Here is a 10172-nt window from a genome sequence, read left to right as displayed (position 1 = left end):
TAATTTAATCAATAAAAGAATATTTTATTAAAGGATATTTTGATAAACAAAATTTAATGATAAAAAATAAAATTTTTGCTAATGTGTATTTTTTTAAAAAATTATTTTTTTCTTAAAAAATGGATAAAATTAATATTAGTTAACACAAAAAGTTTAAAATAGATTAAAGATGAGGTTTTTTAAAAGTTAAAAGAGAGAAAAATGTACATTTATAAAATAAAATGGAGGAGAGTATCATTTTAACATCTTGCAGAAGAGGAGAGTGAAATTTTCTCAATTTAAAAATAGAAAAATAAATTCCACTTTGTTTTATTTCTACTTTTGGACACTAAATTTTCAAAAATAAAAAAATACATTCATTATATTAGACAAAATTTTTTGGACACTAAATGATTTCCCTTATATTAATTTAATTGTTTATAAAACTTCATCACTTAGGCTAACCTAAAACTAGTCCAAATCACACCCAACCTAACAACCCTTTTATAATTTTATTCTCAAATCAATTTATTAAAAAAAAATCTCAAATATGGCTCAGCTCCTCCCAGCATAGATCCATCCAAGATGGTGATTGGTGACTGATTTTGGACTTTTGATAGATCAAGCGGCTAAGAACCCTAGGACGGTCATCCAATCATTTTTCAAGGACAACATGATTCACATTTCACATTTAGAAAGCAAAATTTTTGTATTCTTTTTTTTTTAATCTATGTCAATAATTTTTTTTTCCTGTCACCCACCAGTTTGTTTTTTTCCTCCCTCGAGATGGTTCTATCAAGGGTCTATAGTGTGATAATATTTGAAGAATCAGTTTTCGGATATCAAGACATTTGGCTTCTGCATCCTGATTGATAATTGTGTCCCTTATAAGAACTTATTGCATTTTGTAAAATATTATTTTGTTCCTTTTTATTATTTTTTCTTCAATGATAAGTGGATAATGTTGTTTAATTGGATGCTCGCGGTACAAGAATTAAGTAAGACAAATGTTCAAATGAAAAATCTTAATCCATATAAATTCAAATGGTGCATAGAAATAGACACGAATTAGGACCACCACATTTAAATGTAGAGAAGTTTAAGTTGTATCATGTTAACTGCTTAAGTGCTTAGTTTCGATAGTATTAGAAGGTAACTAAGGTAGAATTGGAAAACAGAGACAAATCGATTAACTCAAGTTGTACAAAAATGTTATCCGAACACCCAAAATCAGATATTAAGTCAGAATTAAATATTAAATTACTAGAATAATTAAATCTCACGTAATAAAATAATCAAAATCTACAATAGAATAATAATTAAATTTATTTATAATAGTTAAACTTTGACCGATGAGCCTATCGTTTTAGTTTGTTTTGGCCCAATTATCGGATATGGGCTTTTGTATAGAGGCCTCGTAAGTCATAATGAAAGGGGCAAGTGGCAATTAACAATAGTTACAGCCAGACCCAAAACAAAAAATCACTGTTTGCGCACTAAAAATCTATTCGAGGAATGTTAACAGAAAATTTCAAAGCTAACTCATATTTAAGGTAAATCTTCACGTGAAGTCAATTTCACGTGAAATTGATACGTGAGAGCCGTTAGATGAAAATTTAGTCAAATTACTCAAATTATTTAATGATTTTCAGGTATCAACTTTATGTGAAGTCGACTGCACTTGAATTTCCACCAATATTTAAACGATGGAAATTTATAGATAATTTTCACGGAACAGATAAATAACCTCTATTTGATTACATTTCAGATAATTTTGATGTTTGCACAAATAAATTTCCTTTTATTATGTTAAGTTATTTTTTTTATGTATTCAGCAACTTCTATTTCTTCCATCACAGTTTTTTTTTTTTTTCAACCTAACATAACTACAAACTTTAGCACAATGCATGGAGGTGGCTCTTTCCACCATATTGTATATTATATAGAACGTTATAAAAGATGAAAATGATTTGGGAATATTAAAATTATGCCTCGTGCTCTTTTTGATAGCACTCTTTAATTTGGCAAGTTGATACCCAATTCAGTGCCCATCCAATAATTTTTTAATCTGTCAACCAAACTCTAGAGGTGATCAAATATAAATAATTAAATATATAACAAATGATACAATATAATATATTATCTTCTTCAACCAGGGATTATTTTGAATGGTCAAAATTTGTCATTATTAGCTGAAACCTTTTCTATGTATGAGAGACATTATATTTGATGATGCATGCGCTTAGGTATAGTTAGGTTTACAGAATATACGACTGTCCCATGTTGTAAATACTAAAAAATAAGATTTACTTAGTGACCAAACCATAAGATTATTCAGCCCTTTAAAAAGGTCAAACATGAAGAAATTTCAGGATTGTTTGGAAGATTAATTGGCCAAGTTGAATAGTAACATTGGCTAAACTTTTTCTTTAGCTAAAAGAAATAATTTTCACTCTTTATCAAAACTTTATATTTATTTGTATATTATGAAAACCTAGAATTGAACTAATTGTCATGAATTGAATTTCCCTTTAATGCAAGCTTATACAGTTATATATACTATCCTGCTGGTGCTACTTGCGACCTAGTTGTTAAATATTAGAATTTTCAACTTAGATATATTTTTATTTTCCTGAGATTAATAAATATGCTTTAGGGAGACATGGACTTTTGCTTGGACTTGTTAAATGTTAATTGCTTTCTTTGATAGCCTGATTGTTTCTTTTCCTTAGATTTTTTGTTAATAATATTCTTTATATGTAACCATAAGATGATCATCAATGTTGCAATACTTTCGAATTGATTAAAAAGACAGAGACAATGAATTCACATTCATATGAACTAGGATATAATATGAATGAGCTTAAAGCTAGAAAGTCAACATTTCTCAATCAACATGAAAAATTCTGAAGATTGCTTCCTAATTCCTATAATACGTTTTAATTCAAACTGATTAGCTATGACTACATTGACTTTCCTTATTATAAAACTCAATTTAATTATGTCAACATATGAGATAATATTATATCATGATCTAGAATCAAGCTCATATAGAGTTGGTCAATGTGCAGTGTTCAACACTTGTATTTTTTTTTTTTAATTTTTGGGAATAAATTAGACTACATTATTAAGTATTATAATAATTAGTAAAAAAAAAGTAAATGTATATTTTATAATGCACCACTGATATTTGAGCTTTCAACTTTTATCTAAACTGAAGTTGTTACTTAAAGAAATAAGTGTCATAATATTTATAAATAATAATAATAATAATGTATTGGGAGGTTGTTTAACTTTGACATAATAAACACCTAAAATGACTAATCAAGTGTTAAACGGAAAACGTTTCTTCAATTCTATTGTATTATTTTGGGACATAGAGACTCAATTACTTAATTAATAGACTTTATATGCATAGGCTAAAATACCTACTCAATCAAGATAATACATGAAGCTTGAAAAAGTTGATGAATCTTAATTAAAGTAAGGGAGGTTCTTGACCCCTTTAAGAGCAATTCCGGCCAAGCATACTTTAAAGCTCAAGTCAATGAAAAAGAATTACGAGTAAAGAATGTTGACAAGAATGAAATATTTGGATAGTGAAATCTTAATCTTACTCAAGAAAAATGGGCAAGGATGATTGAAATGAAGTTGGAATAATGCAATTAAAGTGAAGGGTGAAGTGCATAAAGAAATAATAAAATAAATGGTAAACTTAAATTTCATCTTAAATTTCTTATATTGATTTTTTTTGTTGTTGTAAGTTTTGCCTTTCATTTAAATTTTCATTTGATTCCGGTATGGATATTTTTAAAAAAATTTTATTTTGTAAAAATTGAACTCATTTGTTAGAATTTTTAATATATTCTGAAATTTCATTTCAAATTTGTGGGATTTAAAAAGTATATAATAAATTTAAAATATAACCATAGCTTTTGTATGTGTTTAAAATCCATCACAAATTCAAATAAATTCTCTTACAAAAATGTAAAAATTATGGAACTTGAATGGAAAATTGAGTAAAGATGGATTTATTGGACAGGTTTAGGGTAGCAATTAAATTAAGTGAAAAATTTAAGATTAATTTAATTAATAGATAAAAAAGACAAGAAAAAAAATTAATAGATAAAAAAATTGAGAAAAGAGAAGAGGAGCGTAAAAGTGGGACCATAGAAGATTGGGATGGAAGTGGGGCCTAGATAGGTCAAGGGTAGAATCATGAAACTAAAGTTTTGAATGTGTAGGTAAGCCAAACATCCCATGTTCACATCAAGAGTCTCTGCCACAAAATGGAGTTACAAGCATACCATAATCATGGTAATTGGTAATGCTATCTCCATTGAGTTACCCTTTTTTCTTGTTTAAGGAATCTTATACAGCAATACCAATACCTTGCCAACTATATTTTAATTTATTCCATGTGCCCTATATATTTTAATCTTTAAAAGATGTGTAGCTCAACATTCTAATACTTTTGATTTGTGCAAATTAAATCCTCTAGAGTCCATTTTCTTTTTTTCCTAAAATAAATTGAGAACTCAGTAGCAAAAATAACACCAAACTTGTATCTTATTCTGCTTCTACTTCCAGGGCTTTAAAGATAAAAATAAAAGAAGTTTCCATGAATTGTTCAAAATCAAAATTGGCGTCTCTTGCCGTGCAGTGCAGTCTACGGTCAACACTTTCTTCTTGAGTCTTCACCACCTTGTTGCCTCATGCATTCGTCACGTCACATCAATCAATTCTAATTCTAGTTAATCCGCCGTTTAAAAATTAATTATAGAAATTACTATGCACCTTCTTCCACAAACAGGCCAACGCTCTAATTGCTTTTTGTATTAACCAGCAATGGACAACTTAAACGCGTGGGTTTAACACGCTAACACATTCATTCATTCACACCGCTCCTCTCTCTCTCTCTATCTTTCTTCTAATCCTTTAAATTCACGCTCCCTTCTCTAAGACCTTACCACACACTCTCTATCTCTGACTCTAACCCCTTCGGATCTGAAAAATTCGCAAATGAACTTCGAAACGCAACCTGGAACGGCGTCGTTTTGGTGTTACAGCTGCGCAAGCTTCGTTCACATCATGGACGAAAGTGAAACCAACAACATCCTCTGCCCTAACTGCAATAGCGGTTTTGTCGAACAGATCCGACCCGACCCGTCTCCGGACCACTTTTTCAGCCCCTTCTCCGACGTCTCTGATTCCAGCCACCAAGGTTTCCGCCGTCGCCGCCGCAGTGCCGCGGGAAACCGCTCCCCTTTCAATCCTGTGATTGTTCTCCGTGGCCCCAGCGATGACGCCGATCGTGAAGGTGGTCCTGCCTTCGAGCTATACTACGACGACGGCGATGGAAGCGGTTTACGGCCTCTGCCGCCAGCTATTGCGGAGTTTCTGTTAGGTTCGGGATTTGACCGGCTTTTGGAGCAGTTCTCGCAGATCGAGACGAACGCGTTTGGGCGGCTGGAGAATCCACCCGCTTCTAAGGCGGCGATAGAGTCGATGCCGGCGGTGGAGATCGCGGAGGCGCACGTGCGTGCCGAAGCGCACTGCGCCGTGTGTAAGGAAGCATTTGAGCTACGGGCGGAGGCGCGTGAGCTTCCATGTAAGCACATATACCACACCGATTGCATCGTTCCGTGGCTTTCGATTCGGAATTCGTGCCCTGTGTGTCGACACGAGCTTCCTTCGGATCAGAATTCGTTGATGTCGGGTTCAATCGACGAGGAATCGATTGGATTAACGATTTGGAGGCTGCCGGGAGGGGGATTCGCCGTCGGTAGATTTTCTGGTGGCCGGAGAGCAGGTGAAAACCACCTTCCCGTCGTGTACACGGAGATGGACGGAGCACTGAACCCTAACGGAGCTCCGAGGAGGATTTCGCGTTCTGTGAGGAGCAATAGGGTTAGGGAAAGTCATGGAATTCGTAGGGTTTTTCGAAATTTCATGTCAATTTTTGGAAGATTGGGTTCTAGCAGGTCTAGATTTTTTGGTCCGGAACGAGTTTCGCTGAGATCGGTGTTCAATAGGAATTCGCGGAGGCGAACATGGAGATTTGAAGATTGATTTATTTTAGTTCAGATTTTGCTTTTAAGAGAACAAAACATACATTTTGTTTTAGTTAGTTGAGTATCTTTTATTCATACTGTAAATAGCATGAAACTATAAAAATTAGATGGAGCTCTAGTTTCCCTCTCTCTCTGGGATTGTGAACTGGTTAAGCCGTTTAGTTCAAATCAATGGAAATTGTTCTTCTGAAATGGTCATTGATGGGTACAATTTTGATGTTCAACACTGATAAAGATAAATATTGTTGTAGCTGCTGGTGGTGGAATATTACATTTATTTCTGCAGTGTTGTAATTGGCACCCCCATTAGCCATGGGGACAGAGCATGAATTGGGAAAGGGGAAATAATGCTTATTCCCTTGTATTTAGATTATTTGATTTGTCCCTTCAAATTCTATGGGAATTGAATGGGTACTCTTACATAAATGGTACCAACATTTGTTATGCCCTTTTGCAAGTGTTCTTTGTATGATTCACATAGCTGCGCTTTTGTTGATTTTGCTTTACATGGGATCTGTACTGAATATTGGACTACTATCCAAGCCAAATATTAGCATGTTTAAAAGTTCATTTGGCGTACAAAAGTTAATTGACTAACATTTTTCTTAAAATTTCGAGTATGCATTAAAATGGTTTGCTGTTTAGATTGTCGTCATGGCTTTCATGAACTCCTTCACTTTTTGGGTTTTGCTATGCGGTGATTCACTGATTGTTACTTTGTTAGGTTATCTACTTATCTATTTGAAAAGTTTTGATATTTTTTTATATTTTTTGTGTAATAAATGTTTTAAAAATTTAAATTTAAATCTTTTTAGGGTGCTTTTTAAATATATTTTGCACATTTTGAGTTATCTGAATTCTGAATGAGTGAATGTTGTGGTCAATGCCTACAACTAAGATAATTCTCCTTTGAGGCAGCGTGTCCACATCTCTAGACTATTGTTGACATTGCTAAAAAAATCCCAACAGCATTCGAAATATCATTCTTGTTGATCTAACCTGTAACCTTCTAGCGTTTCAAGTTGGTACGAAATTCTGATTTGGCCTACGCAGTTATCAATTAATTAAGATTGAAATTCACTTTTCCTGTTTTCCACTGCAGTTTGGAAACGTTGACCCTGAAAGCAATGTCCTTTTTACATTTGAAGTTGTGGTTCTTCTGAAACCCGTTCGTGGATAAGTTAGATGGTTTCATTTTAAAAACACATCAAACCCGTGATGTCATGGAATTAAACCAAGATAAACTCAATCAAGCTGGAGCTTTTGAATAACTTGAACCCGTTGAAAATCTAATCAATAATACTATGTCAGGGACCATTTTTCACCAAATCTTCATATACTTATGCGCCAAGAACTATGAACTTGTAACAAGAGTGAAATAAAACTACTGCTGTAATTAAAGAACATCTATTTTATAATTATAAACAGGAATTAGCTCTAGAGAAAAGACAGAATGAATCCAATAACTTGGTTGGAATATTTTTCCACTTGATAAACAAAATATTTGTACCACGTCCTTTGTCACCTGTATGCTTACTTCACTGTTGTTTGTTTGTGCGGCCTATGGGCTATCGCTACGCTGAGTTACATCATCAATTGCAATTAACTAGGTACTATATATTTAGTTTTTATTTTGTAGATCATTATTCAATCTTCATATCAGCCTTTTTCCTTCATTATTTATGAAGATTTGACACTTTCAATATTGCTAGTGATTCTTAATAATTACACATTCTGAAATGAGTTTCATACATCATACTCTAGATTTCGTTTATTCTGTTGGCGAATCTAATGGAGTCTAAAAGTGGATAATCGTACGATATAATTGAATTAACTTGTGGTTTTGGAGTCTTCATTAAGAACAAATTAAAGAAGCTCAACAACAAACAAATGATTAAAGATGGCGAATGTTATTAGCCCGTTAGAAGAAGCTGCTAAATCCGGAGACATAAACCGTCTCTACGCGCTAATTGAAGCAAATCCATATATTCTAGAAGACGTGGAAGCCATACCCTTTGTTGAGACTCCTCTGCATACAGCTGCATCTGCTGGCCACATCCACTTTGCTACTGAGATTATGAGATTGAAACCTTCATTTGCTTTGAAGCTAGACACGCATGGCCTCAGCCCCGTCCACCTTGCCATTCAAAAAGGCCATGGCCAACTGGTTCGTCGCCTCGTGGACATCAACAACGACCTCGTCCGAGTCAAAGGAAGAGAAGGCATTACTCCTCTTCATACAATTGTAAGTCAAAAGGGAGAAGCTCAAGTTTTGGCCTATTTTCTCGAGGTTTGTCCTGACACCATTGAGGATGTGACTGTGAGAAGGGAGACTGCGCTTCATGTTGCGCTCAAACATCAACAGTTGGAGGCTCTGCAAGTGCTCATTGGTTGGCTCAGGACAAATACTCGCAGAGGTGCTGCAACCTTGGAACGCTCTATCTTGAACTGGAAAGACGAGGGAGGCAACACCATCTTACATCTTTCAGCTCTCAATCATGACATACAAGTACACTTTTCTCTACATCTATACTCATATTGTTTTTTAATTTCTGACAATATTTCTCAACCCGACAGGTCAAAAACTAATCTGCTATAATATGAGTTTTGTGGCGGAATTCTGATTTTCGACATACATCTATACTCACCTTTATATATTAGGTATTTTTCGAACAAAATATTATTATCATCTAAATTATTAGCATAGAATAATTATTTTTTTTATGTACAACCAAATAATATTTCTATATAGTAAATATTATTGATGATTAATTTTTTTTATTCATTTTGCATGATGATATTTACTTTTATGACTTATGAAATTGAAAGTTATAGTAAATTTAAGTATAAGAAATTTTGTTAAGAATTTCATGTATTAGATAAAACAGAAACATAAAAATTTTACATTTAAACAACAATTTTTTAACTAGGGTAATTGAGGCATATAATATTACAATTTAAAAAAAATTAATATCGTTGACTTTAACAAGTATCTATCTTAAAATTTAATAAAACTCGTATTATCCTTGATAGAATTACAAATTTGGTGTAAATTCATTTGTGTGTTCCTGTAATGTTTCATAGGCTCTGAATTTGTTGATAAAGTGTAAAAGGTTGAATTTAAACAGCAAGAACTCAGAAAACAGAACAGCTTTAGACAGAGCTTGTAGCACAGAGATGGAGAGAGAGTTACAGAAGGTTGGAGCAAAACGCGGTTCATCGGTTAAAGATGATCCCACCCTTGCAACTCAACTCAAACTAAACATCGCACTTCACCGAAGAATAATTATCCGTGTAAAACGCACTAGACACAATATCTCAGATATACAGCGCGAATCTTACTTGGTAGTTGCAGCTCTGCTTCTAACCGGAATCTACCAAACTGTACTTAGTCCTCCGGCCGGAAAATCTGTCCTGTCAGCCAGTGGTTTTGTTGCCATATTAGCCATTAACACGCTCGTGCTTTTGGTCACAACACTTACGATTCTTACACTAATACTCAGCAGTTCCGTTGGGTTTCTGTTGCTTGGGCCAATTTTTTCCTTTGCCTTCAGCTATCTTTATTCTATGCAGCTGATATCGCCAACAACTGGAGGTAGACACATAGCTACGGTTATGATGGTTGTTTATGTTGTTATTTATTGCTTGGTAGCCATTGAAATGATGATGAACTTACCTTCAACGTCTTCATTGACTTTGAAGGCGAAAAGATTCTATGCAGACTTAAAGTTAGAACTACACAAGTTTATAGCTTGATCATGTGTGTGCCCATCTTTGCTAGAAAGTTTGCATGTTTATTGGTTGTTGTGTTCAATTCAGGCTTTATTTTCATGCTGTTGTTCTATATGGTTTAATTTAATATAATTGTTTGTAATGCAATAAATAATAAAGATATGGGCTAATTCTTCGTCTCCATCTTGATCTCAACTGTGCCTTTTAGTCCTTGAATTAGCCATTATTAATAATTAGAGTAATTCTTGATGATTCACATCTTCTAAAGTTCAGTAATAAACAATTTGTCCACACACTCTAGTAATACAGAGACATTTTTCCAAATCAAACACGCATATAGGGGTCTTCATGGCCCGGTCTGACCCGAAGACTCGGTCCGGTCTCAAA

The 10172-nt window shown here is 33.7% G+C and overlaps 2 protein-coding genes across 2 annotated transcripts; both read left to right on the top strand.

The window, feature by feature from the left end:
- Positions 1-4855: 4855 nt before the first annotated feature.
- Positions 4856-6497, top strand: LOC107476828 (E3 ubiquitin-protein ligase RDUF1-like). The gene has a single exon (XM_016096745.3). It carries the CDS (start codon positions 5002-5004, stop codon positions 6049-6051), a length of 1050 nt encoding a protein of 349 aa, XP_015952231.1. The 5' UTR covers positions 4856-5001; the 3' UTR covers positions 6052-6497.
- Positions 6498-7953: 1456 nt separating this feature from the next.
- On the top strand, positions 7954-9809 carry LOC107476829 (ankyrin repeat-containing protein BDA1-like). Its single transcript, XM_016096746.3, has 2 exons — positions 7954-8562; positions 9138-9809. Exons 1-2 carry the CDS (start codon positions 7954-7956, stop codon positions 9807-9809), a joined length of 1281 nt encoding a protein of 426 aa, XP_015952232.1.
- Positions 9810-10172: the final 363 nt, after the last annotated feature.

This window comes from Arachis duranensis, chromosome 3, assembly GCF_000817695.3.
Source record: "Arachis duranensis cultivar V14167 chromosome 3, aradu.V14167.gnm2.J7QH, whole genome shotgun sequence".
In the NCBI taxonomy this organism is placed as follows: domain Eukaryota; kingdom Viridiplantae; phylum Streptophyta; class Magnoliopsida; order Fabales; family Fabaceae; genus Arachis; species Arachis duranensis.
Note: the sequence above shows the minus strand (reverse complement) of the source record. Positions and strands in the feature narration are given on the sequence as shown.